The following is a 25,294-nucleotide window of genomic DNA, read 5'->3' as shown; positions in this document are numbered from 1 at the left end:
AGAAGACATTTCCTTGAGAAAAGAAAGCTGAGAGGACTGATAAACCCCGAGTTATTACATCGTATACGGCAATGAGAGGACCAAGGTAGTGCTTCATCAATTTTTAAATGAGATCAGAGGACAGAGGTGTCATTGAGGGTGTGGTACTCTGTGAGGGCTCTAGCATAGGGACAGCTGCTACAGTGAATTCTCTAGCTTGAGCTAGCAAATACATCAGTGACAGAATTTTGGTAAGTAAAGGCAGGAGGGCTTTGTTCATGCAAGGGAATGGCATGAGTGAAACCATTTTGAAAAGTGTTTGAGTGATAAAATGAACTGGAGGAAAATAAAAAACAACAATAACAAAAGCTACCTGAACCACAGATACATAGAGTTTGCATTTCTGGATCTGTCTGTTCTCTTCATCGGTATGCGTCTGTGCTGACATTGGCCAACGTCTGCTGACCACCAAACAAGGACCCTTTGGCATCCTGTTCATTGTTCAGTGCCCAGGAAAGTAGCTTTCTGAGATGTAGCTTATAACTTGAGGGAGTAGCACTCATGGGTTGGAAGTGTGCGTTCTGCTCTGGGAGGATTGTCACCAGGATCTTTCTTTGATTTGCAAGAGAAAAGCCACCTCATCTTCCTTTCTTGAGAACTTTGTATTAATAATTAACCATTGATTGTTAGCTATAGGGACTTTCCCTCCTCCCAGGAGGCCTAGGTGGCATTTTGAGGGGCTGGTTCTCCTTGTTTGCACAAAGTATGTGTCTGAAGACTCTGCAGTGGCATACTGGACTCAGAATAAGGCTTCCAGACTGTTCTACAGGGCACTTCAGGTCGTGGTAAAGAATTCTTTGGCTCTGGTGGCCTTTGACTTGTGTCCTCATTTTCCAAACTTTGGCTGTGTAGATGATGAGGAAAGATTGGGGGGCCCTTTGCTGAAAGAGACAGGAGCCAGCAAGTGTAGGGTGGGGGACGGTAGAGGAAGCAGGAAAAGCCAGTGTCCCCATGGCTGGAGGTGAAAGAAGCAGAAAGGGGCTATGTTCTAAGAGGTCTAAAGACACACAAAGTTTCTAGGCAGTACTCTTTGTCTGTTTTTCTGATTTCCTAACCCTGGCTGCTTTGCATAAATATCACAACCAACTTTTCAGAGTGTGTGGGTGCGGGGGGAGGGGAGCAGGCATGGAGACGGGGAATGGAATTTGATAGAATTGCTGCAAAAGATACAAAATTGTTTACGTAAAATAAAACACAAGTTACTTCTTTTGGCTTATAGTTTACCTGTGGATATTAGAGGTTGGTGGTGTCTGACTCTTGTGACCCCATGGACTGTAGCCTGCCAGGCTCCTCTGCCCATGGAATTCTCCAGGCAAAAATACTGGAGTGGGTTGCCAGTTCCTTCTCTAGGGATATGAGGTTAGCCATAGTATTTTTCTATTTCTTACCGTCTTCCCAGCTTTATTGAGGTATAATTAACATATAATGTTGTGTAATGTTAAAGTGTACAACATAATGATTTGGTTTATGTGTATAAGATGCAAAATGATTACCATATCTATCATCCTGTATAATTGTAATTTTTTGGTGTGTGGTGAGAATGTTAAAATAATCTCTTACCAACTTTTGAATACACAATACAGTATTAACTGCAGTTAATATGTGGTAACTGCATGTTATTATATCCCTAGAACTTATTTATCTAATAACTGGAAGCGTGTACCATTTTCACACATTCCCCTCATCCCACAAGTTATTATTTAATCTGTGACTGAGTAAAACTGTCAGAATTTCCATCAGGACAGAAAGCAAGAGCCAGTTATGCAGTCCTGCCCTGTTCCCAACAACATTTTCAAGCTAAAAGCCTCTGTCAGCTCTGGTTCCACCCTCATCGCAGACATTTGACTTGGAAGAGGGGTGATGGACATGTTCCACATCATCTTTCATTATTCGAGAGCTTCTCCCTCCTTGACCCATAATATCAGTTGCAGGGGCACCCCTGCTAGTTGGGTTTGGGTGTGAATGAATCCACATGAGTGCTAGACACAGTGGGGCATCCCTCTGCACGGGAGGCATTGTGGAAACCCAGAACTGCTGGAGCTCAGGTCTGGGATGGAGGCTCAGCATCATCAGGACCAGTTCACTGTTGCACACCTGGGCACCTGGAGGCCCAGAAAGGCTGGTTGGTGACTTGCCCGAGGTCATCAGTTGGCAGAGGCAGGGAACTCTAAGTCAGTACTGGGAATTCAAGATCAGAAACATCTTCCCTACCTGCAACCTCTTATCTCTTACTTCTTTTACTTCCCTGATGAAAAGGAGGTGGGACTTTTAGATAATATGATAATAACTGGAATTCTGGTTTGTGAGTCTTAAGGATACTTCAGGCCAGTGGCACAGGGAGGATAGTCCTTATGTTCCCTTCAGAGAGGAAGCCAGTGATTAAACCTTAGCAATTAAAAAGTGATTAGAAAGAAATATATTATACTGATAACCAATCTATTGCTTGTTATTTGTAGAAAAACTGGAAAATGCAAATAGGCATAAGGAAAAACTAAAAAAATAACAAGCTCTCATCTCCCGCAGATATCATCATGAATAGTTATCATTTTAGCTTTTCAATCTTTATTCTTCATGTCTACATGCACATATAATGCATGTGTATAAATACACACATGTATGTAAAAGTGAGAATTTTATTAAAAATGTTCATCCCATCTTCTAATCTTACTTTTCCCATTTCATGTTTTTGTCTTTAATATCTTCTCATACATTCTTAAGAGTGCATTCCTGATGGGGTTCTCACTTTCATACTTGTATTTAAGCAAGAGTGTCTACGCATTATTATGTATTTATGCAGCACCATGAGGCTCTGTGTTGTGTACTGCTAAACAGTGGGCCCAAGTTCCTTGGTATAAGGAGCTGGGAGATTGCATCTTATATTTCCCTTCTTCCAGGAAGCTCCTGGCTGCTGCAAGGAGTGAAAAAAAAAACAAAAAACAAAAAAAACAGGCAGAGGAGAGTTAAAGAAGACTGATTTGTAATAGTTTATAATGGCTGTTATTAATAAAATTCACATCAATCATTCTTTATACTTTAAATTTCATTAGAAAAAAAAAAAACAACAAACCTTGGTTTGGGTTGCTGTGTAGTCAGAAGAGATGTAAATATAACCAAGACGTTGTTCCTCCTTTGTGACTAATCCCTTGCAGAGAGGGGGAGTGTGATAGTCGGGGAACCCAGCCTGCGTCTTTTAGTCTTTAAATATTTGTGATAAATCATTTGTGTGTATGTGCATGTGTGTGTGTGTGTGCCCGAGAATTCCCCCCAGCACACAGAGGGGTGTTTCAGGAGTTTCAGAGGCAGTGTGGACTACAGACTAGCTAATCGCCTGACTAGTGATGCAAGAATCTTCTAGAATTGAAGCGGAGGCATCAGGACTTCAGAGAGTGTAAGTTAAGGACCATGCTGGGTTGGTCTTTTGCCAGAATAAAGAGTAGCGTCTGAGAGGGAAAAAATTGTAGCTTAGAAGAGTTAGGAATGGAAGTGGGTGGAAATCATACATTTCTAGAAGGTCATCCACCCAAATAGGGCCGATGCTAGCTAGGGTTGTTGGAAAGAGCAAATGACGTAATCTCTGTGCCGCTCTTAGCATGGCCCTCTTTATAGTTAGCACGCAGTAATTTGTAGCTTTAATTCTCACTGTGATTATGACCTTTTTCATATTATTTATCACACTGAATTAAGTTCCCAGAGGGGCAGCCATGCCTAGATATGTTTATGCTGGTGTAGTGGGAAATATTCTGGGACTAATTCCCTAGTTCAGTGAATCTCCTCTTTCCTTCCCAGTCCATCCCATCCCCAGTCTTAGCAACTTTGTCAGGATGCTTCCGGGGCGGTGATGTGTCCTGCGCCATTGCAGAGTGCCCTTTAAAGAGGGAGGTGGTTGAACCTAGAGGCTGTTATAGAGAGTGAAGCAAGCCACAAAGAGAAAAAAACATATATCGCACATTAACGCATTACCATATATTTGGAATCCAGGGGAAATGGTACTGATCTGCAGGGCAGGAATAGAGATTCAGATGTAGAGAACAGACTTGTGGATGTCGTAGGGAAGGAGAGGGAGGGAAAGTTGAGAGAGTGGCATTGACGTATGCGCTGCCGTAGGTAAACCAGACAGCTGGTGGAAGCTGCGGCCCAGTGCAGGGCGCTCGCCTCAGGGCTCTGTGATGACCTAGACGGGTAGGGTGGCGGGGTGGGGTACCTGTATGCTTATAGCTGATTCAGGCTGTTTATGGCAGAAACCAACACAACATTGGGAAGCAATTATCCTCCAATTAAAAAAGGAAATTAAAAAAAAGCCTCATCACTTCTGTAGTTCTAAGCATGCATGAACTTTCAAGCTGCCCTTCTGCACAGTTTTCCCCTCCTCCTTTCTCCTGGGGAGGAAAAATTACTTCTTGTTGTGAATAAGGCTACCAACATGCATCTTAATAGGGGAAAGAGGGGATGGGGATATAAAAGATGAAGCCTTTAGTTCAACAATGGGGCGGGAACTTGGGAGTAAGAGCTTTCACAGCACCTGGAGGGCGCAAGACAATTTGGAGAGGCAAAAGAGGGTTTGGGGAGTGTTGTGGGTTAGACCTTGGATTCTCCTAAATGTTACTTGAAAACACATTCTGGAGAGTTGAATTTCTCTTCAGTACTTAAATGTGTTCGGGTAGGGTGTAAAGACTGAGCCATGTCAACTCCCATGGATGTAATAGGGCTACATGTATATGATCTGCCTGCAAATTCGTCTCTTTGGTCTTGTTTAGTTTTCTTTCTTTTTTAATTGCCTGGATGGGGGAAAGTCTTTCTTTAAATTTCTCCGTAAACAATTCAATGACTTGTTCCAGCTGCTTTACCTCATCACTTTGAATGGACCAAGATCTGACTTGTCAGATAAAGTCTCAGAAGCCAGAGAATCCCTCTGCCCAAGGCTCTTGACAGATAGACGGGAGGGACTATGAAGGGGATCTATGCATAATGAACCTGAATGGGTTTTTTTAATTTTTTTAAACTATTGAGCTCAGTGTAGATATCTGTGTGCAATTTCAGGAGGAAGTCTATCTTCCCTATTAAGCTCCTGGGTGCCTTGAGAATTCCATAAACAGAAATGATCTCTTTGCGCTCCCTGTGTATGAACGGCAGCTCCTGATTGACTATTGCCATGTTTTTCTTAAAGCCCTATATTCTCACATAATTTTTAAAATAATGTGATCAGCTGGTGCTTCCAGGTAGATCTCAGACTCCAAAGTCACTGAATTCCTTAAGTAGTCAGAGATGCCCCAGGTAAATTTGTGAAGATTGCAAAAATGGTGGCAATACTGTAGTTCTAGGTGAATATTTAAAAAATTCTCTTTCAGAGGGCAAATCTAGCATGGTATGCTGATTAAGTTAACTGTCAGACCAACCCTTGTGTGATACATACTAGGATTCTTCTTAAGTATTTCATTTCTTGTCCTTATGGGCACACGGAATTTCATTTCCCAGCCTGGCATGTTGCAGTCCACGGGGTCACAAATAGTAGAACACAACTTAGTGACTGAACAGCAATAACTCCTCTAAAGTTAGGCAAGATTTTTAACTCGCTTTGGCTAATGAGCTGAGGTGACATACTTTTTACTGAAGTAGAGTTGATTTCTACTGTTGTGTTGGTTTCTGGTGTACATCAAAGTGATTCAGTTATGTATATGTATGTGGAACAGTTCTATATATATGTGTATATATATATTTCAAATTCTTCTCCATTATTGTTTATGATATTGAATATAGTTCCCTGTGCTACACAGTAGGAATTCATCTATTTTATATGTAGTACCTTATGTCTCCTAATCCCACACTCCTAATTTATCTCTCCCTACCCCTTCCCCTTTTGTAACCATAAATTTGTTTTCTAGCTCTGCGATTCCTTCTGTTTTGTAAATAAGTTCTTTTGTATCATTTAAAAAAATTCTACATATAAGTGATATCATGTGATGTTTGTCCTTCTCTGTCTGACTTGCTTTGCTTTAGGTTCATCCATGTTGCTACAAATGGCATTATTTTATCCTTTTTTATGACTGAGTAATATTCCTCTGTGTGTGTGTGTGTGTGTGTGTGTGTGTGTGTGTGTACCACATTGAAATAACATGTTTCAAAGCAGGCATGGGATTCACCATATTCCCTTCCCACTGCTGTGGTTATTGCTGAAGCTGCTTCCAAGAAGAATTCATCATTTGGAGTCCCTAAGCTATGATGAGAAAAGCCCTCCCCTATCAAATCAGCATCAGCTATGTATTGTAGGCAAGAAATAACCCTTTGTGATATTAGCCCAATGACATGTTGGACTTTTTTTAATGAAGTCATTTTTTTATTTTATGTATTTTTGGGCCGTGTCAGGTAGTATGTGGGATTCTAGTTTCCAGCCATGGACTGAACCTGCACCCCCTGCAGTGGAAGTGTGGAGTCCTGACCTGGACTGCCAGGGAAGTTCCTGGAATTTTTTGTTACTGCAGCTTAACCTAGCCTACCCTGACTGGTATATCTTGGCTCCGATTCTTGATTCTACATCTTGGCTCCAACTCTTGATTTCAAGTCTCAGCTCCAACACTTAAGTTACTTCATTTTAACCTCTCTGAGCCTCAGTTTCCCCATTTCTGAAATGGTTTGGATCAGATTCTCTCTACAGTACCTTTCAACTCTAACATCCTATAATTCTTCCCCTTTTAAATTAAAGTAAGAACCCTCCTGCCAATGCAGGAGACATGAGACTTGGGTTCCATCCCTGGGTCAGGAAGATCCCCTGGAGGAGGAAATGACAGTCCACTCCAGTATTCTTGCCTGGAGAATCCCATGGACAGAGGAACCTGGCGAGCTATGGTCCATAGTGTCACAAAGAGTCGGACACAACTGAAGCAACTTAGCAGGCAAGCATCGCTCCTTTTAATAATTCTGGTCTTTCCTTTCCAGACTAACTCCAGGCTGGAGTTCAAACCTGAATTTTGCCATTTGCTTGCTGTGTGACTTTGGGCAAGTTACTCAATCCCTCTAAGCTCTATTTTCCCCTCCTAAAAAATGGAAAAGCAGCTAGCTCGTGGGCTCATGTGGATTAAATTAAATGCCTAGTTGAAGTAATTTAAATAGTGTGCTCCACAATGCCAGCCAATCAGGGGTCTCTAAGCAAATTCCTGCCCATTCCAATCTCAGAAGAAGAGGTCATGCTCATGTCTGCTCTCCTGATGCTGGGGGCTCAGGGCGACATGAAATCCAGAGGGCTTGGCCTATTTTACAACACCTGTTAGAGAAACAAATGTTGCAGATCATCGGCTAGACTAAGGGAAAAAGCAGGTATTAAGTGAAGATGTACTTAAATTCTGGAAGTATTGATTAATGAAGACAGCTTGAAAGCCCTTTGCTTAAAATCTTGTCTCAGCTACCAGAGTGGAGATTACTTAAAGCTGTACTTTTCCCCTTTGGAACTTTAAATAATGAAAAAGAGATCTTTATGTTCAATTTTATTCTGGATAATTACTAGATTATTTTGTTAAATTTATTTCCTTGGTCAGTCTCCTGAGTTGCAAGTTTTATGTTCATATCCCCTGAGGCTCTCTGATGGTTTCCTCCTCCCCTCACTTCACCCTCCCCCCACTTTCCCTTCCTTCCTTTTTAGGTTAATAGACTCTGTTTTAGAGTAGCTTTACATTTACAGAAAAATTGAGGAGAAAGTAGAGTTACCATACAACCATCCCCTCCCCTCCTAGTTTCTCCTGTTACTACCATCTTGCATTAATTAGTGTGGTACATTTGTTAACTTGATGAACCAAGAGCGATACATTATTATTAACTAAATTCCCTAGTTTATATTAGGGTTCCACTTTGTTATATAGTCTATAGATTTTGACAGATATGTCACATATCCACCACTAAGTGTCATACAGAATAGTTTCAGTGCTCTAAGATTATGTTTCACCTGTTCACGCCTCCCTCCCACCTCAGTTCAGTTCTGTTCAATCGCTCAGTCGTGTCCGACTCTTTGCAACCCCATGAATCACAGCACGCCAGGCCTCCCTGTCCATCATCAACTGCCGGAGTCCACCCACACTCATGTCCATTGAGTTGGTGATGCCATCCAACCACCTCATCCTCTGTCGTCCCCTTCTCCTCCTGCCCTCAATCTTTCCCAGAATCAGGGTCTTTTCCAATGAGTCAGCTCTTCCCATCAGGTGGCCAAAGTATTGGAGTTTCAGCTTCAACATCAGTCCTTCCAATGAACACCCAGGACTGATCTCCTTTAGGATGGACTGGTTGGATCTCCTTGCAGTCCAAGGGACTCTCAAGAGTCTTCTCCAACACCACAGTTCAAAAGCGTCAATTCTTCGGTGCTCAGCTTTCTTTATAGTCCAATTCTCACATCCATACATGACCACTGGAAAAACCATAGCCTTGACTAGATGGACCTTTGTTGACAAAGTAATGTCTCTGCTTTTCAACATGCTGTCTAGGTTGGTCATAACTTTCCTTCCAAGGAGTAAGTGTCTTTTAATTTCATGGCTGCAATCACCATCTGCAGCGATTTTTGAGCCCAGAAAAATAAAGTCAGCCACTGTTTCCCCATCTATTTGCCATGAAGTGATGGGACCGGATGCCATGATCTTAGTTTTCTGAATGTTGAGCCTTAAGCCAACTTTTTCACTCTCCTCTTTCACTTTCATCAAGAGGGTCTTTAGTTCTTCTTCACTTTCTGCCATAAGGGTGGTGTCATCTGCCTATCTGAGGTTATTGATATTTCTCCTGGCAATCTTGATTCCAGCTTGTGCTTCCTCCAGCCCAGCATTTCTCATGATGTACTCTGCATATAAGTTAAATAAGCAGGGTGACAATATACAGCCTTGACATACTCCTTTTCCTATATGGAACCAGTCTGTTGTTCCATGTCCAGTTCTAACTGTTGCTTCCTGACATGCATACAGGTTTTTCAAGAGGCAGGTCAGGTGGTCTGGTATTCCCATCTCTTTCAGAATTGTCCGCAGTTTATTGTAATCCACACAGTCAGTAGCCACTGATCTTTTTACCATCTCTATAGTTTTGCCTTTTCTAGGATGTCATTTGTACACAATATAGTAGGTAGCCTTTTCAGACTAGCGTCTTTCACTTAATAATGTGCATTTAAGTTTCCTTTCCCTGGTGGCTCAGATGGTAAGGAATCCTCCTGCCAATGCAGGGGACCTGTGTTTGATCCCTGGGTTGGGATGATCCCCTGGAGAATGAAATGGCAACCCACTCCAGTATTCTTGTCTGGAGAGTTCCATGGAGAGAGGAGCCTGGCAGGCTACAGTCCATGGTATCACAAAGAGTTGGACACGACTGAGTGACTTTCACTTTCTTCTTTCATGTCAGGGCTTAAAAGCGAATTTCTTTTTACCACTGAATATTATCTCATTATATAGATGTACTAGTTTTTTATTCATTTATCTATTGAAGGACATCTTGGTTGCTTCCAATTTGGGGAAATTGTGAATAATGCTGCTATAAACACTTGTGTTCACATTTTTGAATGGCCAGAAAATTTTTACTCATCAGGGTAAATATCTAGGAGTAAAATTACTGGATTGAGCCTACATTTAACTTCGTAAGAAAAAGCTAAACTGTCTTTCAAAGTGACTGCACCGTTTTATGTTTCTGTCAGGAGTGAATGAGGGTTCCTGTTGCTCCATGTCCTTGTCGGTATTCAGTGTTGTTGGTGTTTTGTATTTTAGCTATCTAATAGGTATGTGGTGGTGTCTTGTTGTTTCAGTTTGCAATTCTCTAATGACATGCATTGCAGAGCATCTTTTCATGTGTTCTTTGATGAAATGTCTGTTAAGGTCTTTTGCCCACTTTTTAAATTGTCTATAACTTATTGTTGAATTATGAGTGCTTTGTGTATATTTGGATACAAATCCTTTTTCAGATTTGTGTTTCACAAACACTTCAAATCTTGGCTTGTTTTTTCATTCTCTGAACAGTTTTCTTTTGCAGAATGAATGTTTTAAATGTTAATGAAGTCCAACTCATCAATTTTCTTTCCATCATCAGTTATGCTTTTTGGATTGTATATGAAAAGCCACTGAAAACCCAGGTCACCTAGATTTTGTCCTATATTTCCTTCTGGAGGTTTTGCAGTTTTGTGGTTTACATGTAGGTCTATCATCCATTTTGAGTTAATTTTTTAAAGGTATAAGTTCTGCATCCAGATTCTTTTTTTTTTTTTTTTTTACATGTGTATTTCTAGTTGTTCTAGCACCATTTGTTGAAAAGACTCATTTCTCAGTTGGACTGTCTTTGCTCCTTTGTCAAAGGCTAGTTTACTATATTTATGTGGGTCTCTTTCTGGGCTCTGCTGTTATGGGCTCTTTATTCTGGTTTCTGCCTTATTTGTCAGTTACCCTGCCAATACCACACTGTCTTGTTCACTGAAATACTGAGCCCACAGGCAGCAACTACTGAAGCTAAGTCAGTAGTTGAGTAGTGTCAGTCCTCTGACTTTGCTCTTCATCAATATTGTATTGGCCATTCTGGATCTTTTCCCCTTTCTGTAATAACATTAGAATCAGATTGTTGACATACAGAAAGGAATTGCTGAGATTTTAATTGGGCTTGCGTTGAATCTGCAGCTCAAATTGGGAAGAACTGATACCTTGACAATATAGAATCTTATCTGCATGAACATGGAATAGTTCTCCATTTAGTCAGATACTCTTGTTCCTTGCATCAGAATTTCATAGTTTTCCTCACACAGATTTTGTACACATTTGTACCAGTGTATTTAATGTTTTTGGTGGTAATGTAAATGGTGCTGTGTTTTCAATTTCAACTGACAGTTGTTCTTTGCTAATATATAGGAAAGCAATTCACTTTGGGGAGCTGCGCTGGGTTTTCACGGCTGCACGCGGGCTGTCTCTAGTTGTGGTGTGTGAGCTTCTCATGGCTGCGGCTTCTCTGGTAGAGCCCAGGTTTAGAGTGTGCGGGCTTCAGTAGTTGCTGCCTGTGGGCTCAGTAGTTGCAACACACAGGCTTCGTTGCCCTGCAGCACGTGGGATCTTCCCAGACTAGGGATCAAACCAGTGCCCCTGCATTGTAAGGTGGATTCTTCACCCCTGGATCACCAGGGAAGCCCGCAATTCACTTTTGTATATTTTGCTTTGTATCCTGCAACCTTGCTATAATTACTTTTTAGTTCAAGGAAATTTTCTTTTGTCTGTCCTTTTGGGTTTTCTACATAGACAACCATGTAATCTTCAAATAGAGAGTTTTATTGTCTCCTTCCCAATCCATCTGCCTTTCATTTACTTCTTTTATTTCTTTATTTGGCTGCACCAGAGTTTAGTTGTCTTTTATTTCCTTCTTACTGCATTAACTAGAACTTTCAACATGATGTTTTAGAAGTAGTGAGGAGGCTGTCCTTGCCTGTATCTGATCTTAGTGAGGAAGCATCTAGTTTTTCTCAGTTAAGTATGATGTTAGCTGTTTTGCAGATGTTCTTTATCCAGTGAAGAATCATTTCATTTTTAATCATTGGCTATAATAACCGAATCAAGCAGACTTGCTTTTAAATATTGACTTTGCTACTTTCTAGCTGTGTTGACCCTGAATAAGTTAATTACACTTTCTCAACCTTGGATTCCTTAGCTTGAGATTAAAAACAAACACACACACACACACACACACACACAACAAAACACTTTTGAAATTGTGGAAAGGATTGGAATTGGAAAACTCTAAAATCATTCAGAGGTTCAGTTAAGTGGCTAAGTTGTGTCCGACTCTTCACAACCCCATGGACTGCAGCATGCCAGGCTTCCCTGTCCATCACCAACTCCCGGAACACTCATTCAGAGGTGAGTGCCTTTAAAAATTGGGGCTGACAGTGGCGCTCAGCCCGGAAACAGGAAGAAGAGTAAAAGATGGGGAAGAAAGAACCTTTTGAGTACTGGGCAGTGGTAGAAATCGCTAAGAACAGTGGACACATCAATTATGATTCCCCAAACATTGGGATGGATCTGTGTGCCAGTCAGAAGAGAGACAGCCCTCTGACTGAGTGCAGACACACAGCCCATCCTTTAGGATGAAAGCTGTGAAACCCTGGGGAGATAACTGAGGTGGAAAACACTCAGAAGAAAAGCAAAGAGATGGACCCATTACTGACTAAACCACTCTCCTGCTCAGTCACCTTGGCCACCCTTTAGAAGACGCCATTCAGGACTCGGGCAGAGGAGTGAGTGGCCAACCTGTCCTGGCTGCTTATCTTCTTATGGATACAGCTTTCTTTTATTTCTTCCATAGGGCCCCTTTATCTTCCCCAGCCTTGATACAAGTAAGCTACTAGCTGTGAGGATGGCAGTGTATTTCTGTCTCCTCAGAGTGTGTAGACGCTACCACAGAACTGAGGTAATGGGTTTTGACTCTCTACCAAAGACCCTGGTGGGTCTAGGTGGCCACTTTTGTCTGGCCTTTACTTTTAGCCAGATACTTGTTTTCAGGCAGTTTTTTTTTTTCCCAGTAAATATCTGGCTTTAGTATTTGTTTTGTTATTTTCTAGCCTTTAGGTCACTGCTACAGTCATAATTATGCTATCCTTTCCCCGACATTATAAATATGTATTGTTTACAAAATGCCTTTAATCAATCTAGCCTATATTTTTCTAATTATATTAGCCATAATATGCTGATTATTACTATAAAGGAGATAAATATTCAGAATTAGGTCTTCAGCTTCTTGAAACCTTGGTTTTACCTTTTATATTTCTGAAAATAATGACACAAATGAAAAACTTTTAATTTCTGTGTAAGAACCACAGATTGAACCATGAGAGATTCCTCTATACTTGTTTTCCTATAAATTTCTCTTCATTTAAACAGCCTTAATATTGCTTCTTTCCTCACTGTCTGAGGATGATGCAATTTTCTAAATATATGTCACAGCCAGATATTAAATACCAGTTACTGGCTGCAATAGGAAGGAACAATTAACAAAGTGATATATCACTTGCTATTTAAATCCCAATTATAAAAGCTAATTCCTTTCTAATATGATACTCTGTTTTGGTTAAAGCTGTGGTGTCTCCCAAACAAAATGTATGAATTTACACACATACACTTGAACTTTTTAAGCATAGATATAAACAGCATTTTTTAGGTTATTCAATCAAACCATATCTTTCTTAAATCAACAAATGCTTATTCTTCACAATAGAAGCAAAACTGTTCAGTTTGCCAGTTTCTAGTTCTATCTTTCATTTATCTGCCAATGAAAGTGAATGGATTGAGGCTCTTAATTCATGCAAGAAATGTAACCACCTATTCCTAGAAAGACACTCATGCATGCATGCATGCTAAGTCACTTAAGTTCTGTCTGACTCTTTGCGACCCCATGGATTGTAGCCCACAAGGCTCCTCTCTCCATGGGATTCTCCAGGCAAGAATACTGGAGTGGGTTGCCATGCCCTCCTCTAGGGAAATCTTCCTGACCCAGGGATTGAACCCACATCTGTTAGTTTCCTGCTTTGATAGGCAGGTTCTTTACCACCAGCACCACCTGGGAAGCCCAGAAGACATGCTCCTGGCAGCAAACTGACTGTGCGGTTGCTGTTTTGGGCCTCACCATTGTCTAGAAGACCCATTTGGAGTCTCTAATGGGAAGTGGATTCTTCCTTCCCAGGTGGAAGACCTATCAGAGACTGACAAGGCTGCTTTTCCCTAAATGTGCAGATGTGGGGGCCGCCCCTTCTCAAGAGCAGCTCCTGCAAGTGAAGAGTTCCAAACAAAAGGGCCCTTTGAACAAGAAACTCACAACCTTTATTACTAGAAAACTAGGTCTGGCAGCCCCACTTCTGTTTGTCAGAGAGGGTTCCTGGGGTGCCAGCCCCAAAATGAACTGTTTCCAGCATTCCGGTCTGTACTTCAGATTCTTCAGACCACTGCCTGCTCCCCTCATCTCAGTGATCCTCCCTGCAGTCTGGCCTGTGTTGGGCCCTTCTTCCCTCCAAAGGTCCTAGAACTTGCAGTGGCTGGACAGCTTCAGAGGGCAGCTCAAACCTGTGTCCAATGAGGACCTTTCCTGGCTATGAGGATGCTTCTGAGCAGTTAAAGGAAAATTCTTTCAAGGAACCCTTTCAAAAGCCTCTAGTTTGCCTCAGATTAGGGTTGTAAACACATTTCTCTAGGGGCTAGAGAAGTGAGGGAAGTGGAAGACTGGGTGATGATATGTGGAAATGTTGTAGATTACAAGGTTCCCCCACCATAGAAGAGGCAGCGATCCTGAGCTGAGCAAACCTTCATGGTCTACCTTCCAGACCCTCTACCTTTTCAAGAGCAGCCAGCATCCAGATATCATGTGCAGTCTCCCAGTTTAAAGACACAAAAACACCATGCTGGCCAAATAAAACCTCTTGGTAGATGGACTTAGCTCTCTGATTCTTTAGTCAGTAACCTCTGACTGTGTTTCACATCAGCACAGTTATTCTCCCTGTCTCTTCTGCTTGGCTTGAGGCACTGGTTTACCTCCTCACCAGAGGCAACATGTTGAGCATGATAAGCAGAAAGATAAACTTGTACTGTCAGAAACAACAAGGAATTTTGTTGGCATCCTTGGAAGTTCACACTTAGGGTCAGCTTCCTGATTGATGATCTGCAAATAAAAGCTCCACTTTCCTTGTAAATAGTTTGGTTTCAAAATGGCTGCAGCAGTTCCAGGCCTCAGGCTTTTATGTAACAACATCCAGAGTGAACAGAAAGTCTCTTTCATAAGCTCTTTAGAAGAGCAAGTGAGAACCATCTCAGAAACGTCAGTCAATTGCTCCTCAGGTCTCATTGGCCTAAACTAGGTCATGTGTCTTTTCCTGAACCAATCAGATAAGGGAAGTGAGAAAACCCTTTCACTAACTGAGCTTGAGTCTGGAAGGTAATAGTGGCTTATAGTTTCCTGAGGCTCATGTTCTTTGTGTCCACCTGTGTTTGCACATAACGTTTATGCACATGCTTGTGCATACCTGGACTGAACAAAATCTGGGTTCTTTTAAGAAAGACAAAGGGGTGTATGAATGCTGGGCAATTAACCGGTGACATCTATGCTAATGTGGTTTGTATTTTATAAGACTACGTCTCTCTAGATCTGGTATAATGGTTGATAACCCAGTGCTTCTTCCTGCTAGGGTTCAAATTCTAGTAACTGGGGCACTTGATACTGTTCCCTAATCCCCATACCATTGTTTTCTTCTGTCTCTACATAGAGAAAAGGGGGAATATTGCAAACTGGGTTCCTACAACTGCTTGGGCATAGATGTAGGACCTGGGTTTGACACACAAACTTAACTTTTCTGAGTCCATTTAAAAAATCTGTAACATGGGGAGAACATGAGTTACCTGATAATCTACCTGTCATTAGGAGATTAAATGTATGTAACACAGTTCTTGGGGTACAGTAAGTGTTCAGTATACAGTAATTATCATTATTATATTCATACCTTCATTCCTGAAGTTACCTATTCAAACCCTAAATATTGGTTTATAGCAACACATTAAGTATTTTGGGGATTGGTACTCTTTTTCTCATTTAACCAATAGGTAGCAAAATGTCTTGAATATATGTATGTATAACTGAATCACTTTGTTTTACATGTGAAACTAACATAACATTGTAAATCAACTATATTTCAACAACATTTTAAAAATTTATATAAAAAGGAATTCTTCAGCAAAACAAAAATCTTGACCTGAAGTTTTAGGAATTAGGGATTGAAATCTGCCATACTTTTTCACTGAAGACAAGCCATGGCTGATTTAGTCAGTGGATTTTTCATATTTAAGCACAAATATATTGTTGTTTTAACTTTGTCATTGAACCAGGGAGTTGAAGTAAATGCATCATCAGCAACTGATGACAAGAGGAGTTAAGCAAAAAAAAAAAAAAAAAAGAGTTCTTTGTCTCTTTGTTCACTTTTTCTCCCATAGAGGCCAATTCTCAGAAGTGAATACTATTTCTCTTAACTTCCTTGTATCCTGGCTTTGAAACTGGAGACAAAGATTTAAGATTATGATAATTCTTGTTATTACTAGTAATGATATCTTACATTGGTATAGTACTTTACAGTTTGCAAAAATGCTTTCATGTTTTACAAACCACAGATTTTTAAGGGCTGTGAGATTATAGATTGTGTTTTGCTCATTATTTTTCTCTAATTTCTATCCCAATGCCTGTTGTATGACAGATGTTTAACAAATATGTGAATGAGCCTCAAATTAACCCGGTGGGGTAGATTTGGAAGTTATCATTGTTATTCCCCTTTCATGCAAGAAGAAACTAAGTCTCAGATTTCATGATTTAAGGCTTTCTAGTACAAACTTTGAGGTGAGAAGGAGAGAGGGATTTTCTGAAAAATAGTCTAGTTTTTGACTGAAAATTAGGTTCTTTTCTAATCTGTGAAAGAGAACCCTGAGAAAATGCGGGATTACTGGAAGAAGTTCAGGGATCACATGCAAAATAAGGATTGTCAAAAAAATGGACAGAGGAGGTGGAGAGAGGGCCCAGCCCCCTTCACTGTTTGAGGCTCTTGGTATAAAGAGACTCCACACCAAACCCTCAAACATGGCAGCCTGGTTTAGGTCAGTGTGTTAAACTCTGGTGAGAAACTAGTACTGGATCTTGTTCCCCCAATCTGATTTTGACCAATACTTGTAGAAAACACAGTAAAATAAATTACTACAATTTCTCCACATATGATGGCCCAGTAACAAAGATTTTACATTCTAGCAAGTCCATAGAACACACCTTGACTGGATTGGTTTAGATTTTTAACACACTAAAAATGTGGTAAAGAATCCACTTGCCAATGCAGGAGACACAAGAGATGCGGGTGCGATCCCTGGGCTGGGAAGATCCCCTGGAGGAGAGCATGGCAACCCACTTGAGTATTCTTGCCTGGAGAATCTCATGGACAGAGCAGCCTGGTGGGCTGTGGTCCATGAGGTCACGAAGAGTCAGACATGACCGAGGAACTGAGCACAGCGCACACAAAAATGTTAAACAGCAATATTTACAGTATTTTAGGATAGTCTTTGTAAGTGTCAATTCACAGTGCGCTGTAGGTTGTGTGGGCCAGTTTTGGGATGCAAGTTTGTGTATGGTAAACTGATTCTTTTTTCAACCCTGAGACTATATAACTTCCTTCAGAGATGCCATCAAAAGTCTGTATTTCAGATGCTTTCTTGAGGTGTGGACCATACATCCTGCTGACCTTTGTAGAAGGCCCTGCTCACACATTTGTGCCCTACTGTTCTCCGCGTGTGTGAAATGCTGTTGTGATTAATAAATCACAACTTGTGTAACAGCTCTAAGGAAGCTAGTTGATTTCTCTTTACTTTTCAGTTGGTACTAAAAATATAACTGCTGTCTTGTGGGAGAATCAATGAAATTTTGACATTAAAAAGAAGTCTTTATATTAATACTTGAAATCCTTGGTAACCACTTCTCTGTGTAGACCTTGAAGGATTGGGGTGAAAGTCAACTAATTCTACTATGTTTGAAGAATCTCTAAAAATAGGACTAGGTGTCTTGCCTGAGACTCACTGTTAGTTTCCAGAACCGAGGTTTTCCATGAGAGAAAGCAGTGCCTCATTTTTTTGATTCAGTAACACTCAGTGTGCTAGACACTGGCTTAGGTAGACACTAAGAGTGTCAACAATGGCCTTTACCATCAGAAACCTCAGGAGGAAACCAATGGAAGGTCTGAGTCATTCACCAGAGCTCTAGGGGTGAGAGGTGTGGGGTAGTACCAGCGATCACCCCTAAGCTCATTCGCTGAAGTGAGGTGTGTGGAACTGGCAGCTGGACTTCTACACCCTTGCATTACTGATCCCTGGACAAACTTTTCCAACTCTTGATACTGGGCCCAGGTGGTCTTTTTGTTTAGGCAAGTGCTGGGCTTCATGCATAGAAATGAGACTGATAGGAATTTCCATGACTTAAGAGCATTGTCATGCTCTCCAGGCAGGAGTGGAACAGAGCAGAACATGAAGATGTAAACTGGCTTCCTTGGCATGAGGAAGCAACACAGAGCATCTAGAGATAATGAGATTGGCTGACAACCTGCAGATTCTGTTTCTGTTTCAGATTTTGGGCAGTTTCTGTTCTCTAGGCTGGAAAAACCTTTGATCTTTCTGACTGAGGAATAGACAATTCACAGGAGAAAATGGGCATTTTTTTTTCTTGAGAAAAAAATGCACCTTCTGGATACAGATACAATTTTTGCACTTTTCCCATATTGGGAAAATTTCTCTAGCCCAGTGCTTCTCAAACTTGAATGAGCGTGTGAATAACTGAGAGATCTTGCTGAAGTGTAGGTTAGGTTCACTGGGTCTAGGACAGTGCCTGGAATTCTGTGTTTCCAACAAGCTCCCTCCTAAGTGATGCTGAGTTTGCTACAATATTGCTGCACTGAGAGTGGTGCTCTGAGGAGCAGAGACCTGGAATCTGCGCCGAAGCCTAGATCCACGGGAACTGGCCTCATCTCTTTGGTGGGAGGCATTGATCCCTGTTTCCGATGCAGTTGTATTATGCAATCACTACATTGTCTATAGTGGTGTTTCCTTCTCTCAGGGTTCTTAAGTAGTCGGAGATATTGCTTTAGAGTATATATTGGTTGCTGTGCTTAATCATTAAAAAAATCTTTGTTGTTCTTTGGAGTACTACATCTTCTTCAAGGCACAGTGCTATCAGTTGCTGTCTTGCACAATCAAGGCCTGTTCGATCCCCCATCATTACAAGGCATTGCCTTAACCCATAGATCTTGTGTGTCTCGCATATGTTGAGGGTAGTCCACCATAGTCAATTCTGCTGTGGAGAGCTTGGCAATCTAATCATAGAATGTTAAACTTGTGTTACGTTCAGTGATTTGATCCTGCAGCTGTATCTAAGATGGACAGGTTGCAGAATAAATCTTTGAAAGGTACTATATCCATTGATTATATTCTGGACATCAAATTTAGTTGTCATCAGATATAGCTTGTCATTTGAGCATCCTGGTTTAAAAACTATTACAGAAATCGATCCATTTTGATGTTTTGTCCCTTTTGAGCTACATCAAATGGGTTCTCATAGAAAGAAAGAAAAGGTTAAAAGCTCATCCAAATTTATATTCAAAGGTGATTTCAGGAAAATTGAGGCTTCATATCACAGTATGTGCTTATAAGCACTAATCCTTTGTTCAGTGCACTGCATCCCAGGCCAGTGAATGACGTCTTCATCTGGTGGTAGTGGTTTCTAATGAAAAAATAATCATGTAGCATAGACGAAACCAATCTTCTGAAATTGTTTTAAAGTGGATTGAAAGAGTGGCTCACTTAAGGTCTCTGATTTCTTCATTTACTTTTGTAGGTCACATTTCATCCCTGCAACATTCCATGGGTCTGTCAGCAACTTTGATTGAAGCAGAAAGTTATCAAATATCCTGGTGAGGGCTTGGAAGGGTCCTTGCTATTAAGGAGTTTTGTTGTAATGGTATTTATCTTAATCAGATTTGGCTGATACGTCTCTTACTCATAGAACTTTAGAGGGAAAAATCAGCTAACCAACTTAGAATCTAGTCCAACCAACTCATTTTACTGATGTGGAGACAGCTGGGAAGTTTGCTCAAAGTCACCCAGACCTGTCTCTGAATCCCAGTCCTGGGCTTCCCCCCAACCCCTGATCTACCACATGCTTTTGTATGTTGATTTACGGATGTGACATGTCTGTGTTTTCTACCTTCCCTGATGGGAATTGGGGTGGTTCCACTGATACATTCATTGCATTTCCGTACCATCTAGACCCTGTGTCCTAGCAGGGTCGCAGTAGGTTCACCAATGCTCTAGAGAGGCAAAATGACACAGAGCCCAGATTCTGCAGCCTGGTGGTCTAGGTCAGATCCTGCTTTGCTCAGTACATATTTTGTGACTTTGGGCAAGCCACTTAACCTCTCTTTAGATATAAAATGGGGACCTTCCTTGTAGGGCAATTGTGAAGACTGAATGAATGAATACTACAGAACAGTTGGAGCAAGTAGCCAGATGTGTAGTATGTGGAATTGTGTGTGGTTTTGCAAACTATGGATCTCTACTAGGCATTGAGCTGTGAAATCAGTGTTCTAAATCATTAATAGCATTCTAGAAAGTAAATGGCAATACTAGAATTAAATAGTCAAGAGTGCTGCATCTATGCAGGGCATTGTTTGGTGTTCTTTTGGTTCCTTTTTTGGTTTCCCTTTGGTTTCGTGTGTGTGTGTGTGTTTGTAAAATGACTCACAGTGTGAAAATGAATTTCTCACTGTGGATTGCACTCAAGAGTTTGGAAGCCCTGCTCCAGAGATTGGAATGAGTGAATTGATTTCTGTACATGCGGACCTATCGGGGTGAATGAGGCACATGTTAGACATGAATGTACAAGGCAAGCTCTGACTGAAACATAAACGTGCTTCTTTTGCAGAGGGAGACCAAAGGGCAGTTTCTTATTGACCACATCTGCAACTACTACAGTTTGCTGGAGAAGGACTACTTTGGCATTCGTTATGTGGACCCAGAGAAGCAGCGGGTAAGAGTTGACCATCATCTAGATTCATTTTGGGGAGGCACTCAGCCTTTGAGGGTGCTGAATAGGTTCTTCTTAGAGCAGCTGTGATGTATTTGACCTCATAATTATTGATCACATGGTTATTGACCAGCCCAGGGCATGTGTATATATGTCTGTGTGTGTATAAGAGTATATAAGAGTTTGGCACCATTCTCACTGGGCTTATTGAGGCAGGGGGAAGGGAAATTTAACCTTAGGCCTTTCCAGAAAGCTGCTCCCACCTGACTGAAGAGAGAATGTTGTGCTCTTTGAACCCAGAGTTTGCTGAAGCTTCTCAGACAGTCGTTACATAAAATCTCATTATAGAGAAAAAGCCACCTTTCACTATAAAAAGTCATTGTCAGAGCAGGTAACAGGAGGTTATTGCCTGATGGGCACGAGGTTTTCTTTTAGGGTGATGAAAATGTTTGCCAATTGATAGAAGTGATAGATATACACCATTGTGAATGTTTTAAATGCCACCTAAAATGTATCCTTTAAAATGTTATGTTAGTGAGTATTGCCTCAATTAAAAAAAACTTTGGCAGATTATGGGTAAAGTTACTTTGACAAGTGTTAGTTTCTCAGCTGTGTCTGACTCTTTGTGACCCCATGGACTGTAGCCCCCCAGGCTCCTCTGTTCATGAATCTGGATTCTCCAGGCAGGAAGACTGGAGTGGGCTGCCACTTCCTCCTTCAGGGGATCTTCCTGAGACAGGGATCGAACCTGGGTCTCCTGCATTACAAGCAGATTCTTTACCATCTGAGCCAGCAGAGAAACCCAAAAGTTACTTTGAAAGCTTTCTCCTTGGGAACCACCAAATTTGACAGCCCCCATTGTATTTCTTGGAGTAGGAAATGGCAACCCACTCCAGTATTTTTGCCTGGAGAATCCCACGGACAGAGGAGCCTTGTTGGGCTACAGTGTATGGGGTCACAAAGAGTCAGACATGACTGAGTGACTGAGTGTATTGTATTACTGTTCGTGGACACATGTATCCTTCCTGGCCTCTGTTGGTTCATGAGTAATCTCACTTTTTGAGTTGGGGGTACCAGTCTAAGAGTGTTCAGGTATGACATCTGCCAAACTCACAGTGATATGTGTCCCTCACATTGAAAAGACCCCAGGATTCTCCATCCCAGCTCCTGCCACCTAGGGCTTCTCATTCCTGCATGGGTCCCAGCTATGCCTAAAAAGGCCCTGTATCTGCTCCAGTCTCTGCTCTTACCCTGCCATACTGATAAGCATGGCAGTGTGTGAAGGGATCAGCTGGGGGTGACTACCCTTTTTAATTTGCTCTCCTCCTTACCAGTGGCCCTGGTCATCTTCCTATTTCTTTTTCCCCTCCTAGTTCTTGGACCTTATACAGTGAGGGAGAGGCTCACAGAGTGTATTTTTGTAAAGGAGGGGGATATTGAAGGGATAGATTAGTTTTCTGAAACATGGAGAATCTTATTTGCATTTCAGTAGGACCTTATCTTCTATAAAGGGATATAAGACAGTGGCTCAGAAGAAGGAGATTTTGGTTTCCTGTAGCTCTTGCAGGAACCCTTGAATGAACCAAGTATTTACCTGACTGAGAGGAAGGTAGCAGGACACTGTGAGGATGTGGGAGTGCTATGAGATCATGGAGGGGATTTGTATGGTATTTACTGTTGAGTAACAGTGACTCCCAGACTAGCCTTGCAACTAAGTCAGTTTAGGTGTTTGCTAAAATCGGTTAGTATGGACCTTATTCTAGACCTCCTGAATCAGAATTTCTGCGGCTAGGGCCAGGAATAGGTATTTTAATTAATCTTGATTCTAATTTTGATGCAGCCATCCTAGCTTTGACTTCTGACCAGTGTTGGAGACTATGGCATAAAGACATTCATAGACATAATTTCTTATGGCCTATGAAGATATTACTCTTGTATGGAGACAGTTCAAACCTATGTCTCTTGCGTCTCCTGCATTGGCAGGTGGATTCTTTACCACTAGCGCCACCTGGGAAGCCCCATGGAGAGAGAAACCAGCTCAAAAACATTGTTACTTGCCCAAGTAGCAAGTAGCGAAGTGATGAAGTAAGGGTATGGGTAGCGAGTGATGAAGTAAGTACTTGAATTTAGAATTATGGTTCAGAGTTCCCCTGGCCACACAGACTCTATGAACAACATCAGTCATCTAACCACTGCTATTTTTATGCAAAATTAACAGCCTACCTGCAGAAGTAATTCTAGCTACCATTAGTTGAGCATTTATCATATGTCAGGAATTTTACTCATATGGTCTTTAGTCTTCCCCAGAACACTTCAAGGAAGGGGGAAACTGAGGCACAGAGATACAGTTACGGCTAGTAATTGTAGGAGGAAGAATGGGATTTAAAACCACGCTATTTCCATTTTATCTTTCAAGTGAAAATTTGAAATACAGCCTAAATTAGGAACCTATGAATCTTTTTGGTAAGGGGCTATACAGAAAATATTTCCAGCTTTGGTGACTGATAAAGCTTCTGTTGCAGTTCCTAAGTAATTAAATTCTAACGAAACGTGGCCATAGACAGTACCTAAATTAGTGGATGTGTGTGTGTTCCAGTAAAACTTTTTCTCCAATGAAAGTATTTCACAAAAAAGACAACTGGCCATAGTTTGCTGACCCTTGGCCTAGACAATAACTGAATATCACTTAAATGCATAAGTCTTTTTTGTCCCTCTTAAACCTCTCACTGGGGAGATTCTGGATAAAACATTAATAAGCAAAGTCTTTTGAATTGGACTCAGATATACATATGAATTCATGTTCTTAAATATACATAGATAAATACAGAAATAAACATGTCTGTGTATTAAGGTGGAGGGCTAGTATGTATATGTATATTTCCATGTTCCATCCATGGAGGTGGCTCAGAGGCAATGTACTATAGTAGCAATGAGCACACCTAGCTCTCAGATCTTGGTTTCAAATACCATGTTAATAAAAGGAAGAAGAGCTTCTTGTGGAAATGGCTGATTCCAGAGCCAGTATAGGCAAATAACAAGGTGAGCCTGGAGCATCATGTGGCACCAGGAAATTAAAAAGAAAAGTACTCAAAAACCCAAAATGTAGAGCACTAGGAAAGGCACTGAGCCAACATGAAAGAACTGCCAGTGACCAGAACTGAAACAACTGAAGTGGCCAAAACAGTAATAGTATTGAATTATAATCCTTAGAATAAAATAAATATTCATGAGTCCAAACTGATATAAATAAATAACTGAATAGATAAATAAAGGGAGGAGAAGTGGTAGCTCTTCCTTACAGAGCAGTTCCAATTAATAAATATAGAGAGGATGAGAGAAATAAAAAGTTAGTATTAGAGTGCTAAAATAATAATTGCTATGGGCAAGATCTATTGACAAAAGCTAAAATTAGTGGACAAAAGTTTGAGGAGAATCAAGATATTTGTGCAGTCTCAAGGTATCTTTTCCCCCAACCCACCCTCAGCCTGGTATTTTTTTAATTGCAAGAGGAAAAAGAATAACTTTATAGTGGAGAAACTTGGCAGACATCACTTTAACCAAGCGATCAGGATTAACATCAGCAATAAAAAGCCTTACCAACCTCATGGACTCCCAGATACCAAGCACTGAGAAGGGCACTCTTTCTCTGTGGTATTCTTTGCAATAATGCATAATTTCATTCAAATCTTGAGGGAACATCAGACAAACTAAAGGGAGAGACAGTCTCCAAAACAATTCACCCACACCCTTCAAGAATGTTCGGGTCATGAAGGACAAGGAAAGATTGGGAAACTCTCACAGATTAGAGAGCTGCGTCAACTAAGACAATGTGGAATCCTGGACTGGATACTGGAACAGAGAAAAGTGTAGGAGTGGGAAAACTGGTGAACTCCAGGTTAAGTCTGTAGCTTAGTTAATAGTATTGGGTTAATATTAGTTTCTTAATTTTGATAATTGCTCTATGGCTATATAAGATGCCAACACTAGAGAAAGATGAGGTACCTCTTCTGTATGTCTAAAATTATTTTTTTAACTTGAAGTTTCTGGGTTGATGCGCTTATGGTTGTTTATATTTTGATGTGGCTTAGCTTAATTTTTAGTGTCCAGATTCAGGTAGTAGATTAGTGGAAAAAATAAGGGCCACTCCAAAACAAAACCATCTTCTCTGATGTATTCACTAAATTGCTTAGAGGGCTGCCTGAATAATTCTGTTTTTCCTGTAATTTAGCTGTTACTGCCTTTTGATTTTTGAGGATGCAATGTGAGTGTAACTTCCACATGGATTGCAGAGTAGTTACTATTGTATGAACTTTGTACTCAGAAAGAGGCTTGGACTTTTTACTTAGATGCTTGGACTTTGTAATCACATAGATGCAAATTAAATCCCATCTCTGTTGGTTAATAAGTATGATCTTGACCAAGTTATGAGCTTTTCTGAGTCTTTGTCCTGATTATTCATATAGATAACAACACCTACATATGAAATTGACATGGGAATTAGATATGATATATAAATTCTTTTTTTTTTTAGATATGATATATAAATTCTTAATAAATGATATATATAGAGTACATAGCATGTGTTATTTTTATTATTGATTGTTATGATTACTATTACTATGCATTAACGGCTTCCCAGATGGAGCTAGTGTTAAAGAAATCGCCTACCAATGCAGGAGACATAAGAGACATGGGTTCA

At 40.8% G+C, this 25,294-nt stretch overlaps 1 protein-coding gene across 3 annotated transcripts in view; it reads left to right on the top strand.

Annotated features, from left to right (window-relative positions):
* The window catches only part of FRMD3 (FERM domain containing 3), a 329,394-nt gene that overhangs the window by 131,406 nt on the left and 172,694 nt on the right, over positions 1-25,294 (top strand). For all 3 annotated transcript variants that reach the window (XM_043453217.1, XM_043453216.1, XM_043453218.1), the window contains exon 2: positions 20,494-20,598. In XM_043453217.1, the coding sequence (XP_043309152.1) occupies positions 20,494-20,598 (105 nt within the window). The remainder of the gene's footprint in view (positions 1-20,493; positions 20,599-25,294) is intronic.

The sequence above is a fragment of the Cervus canadensis genome, chromosome 30 (assembly GCF_019320065.1).
Source record: "Cervus canadensis isolate Bull #8, Minnesota chromosome 30, ASM1932006v1, whole genome shotgun sequence".
NCBI classification, from domain to species: Eukaryota; Metazoa; Chordata; class Mammalia; order Artiodactyla; family Cervidae; genus Cervus; species Cervus canadensis.
Note: the sequence above shows the minus strand (reverse complement) of the source record. Positions and strands in the feature narration are given on the sequence as shown.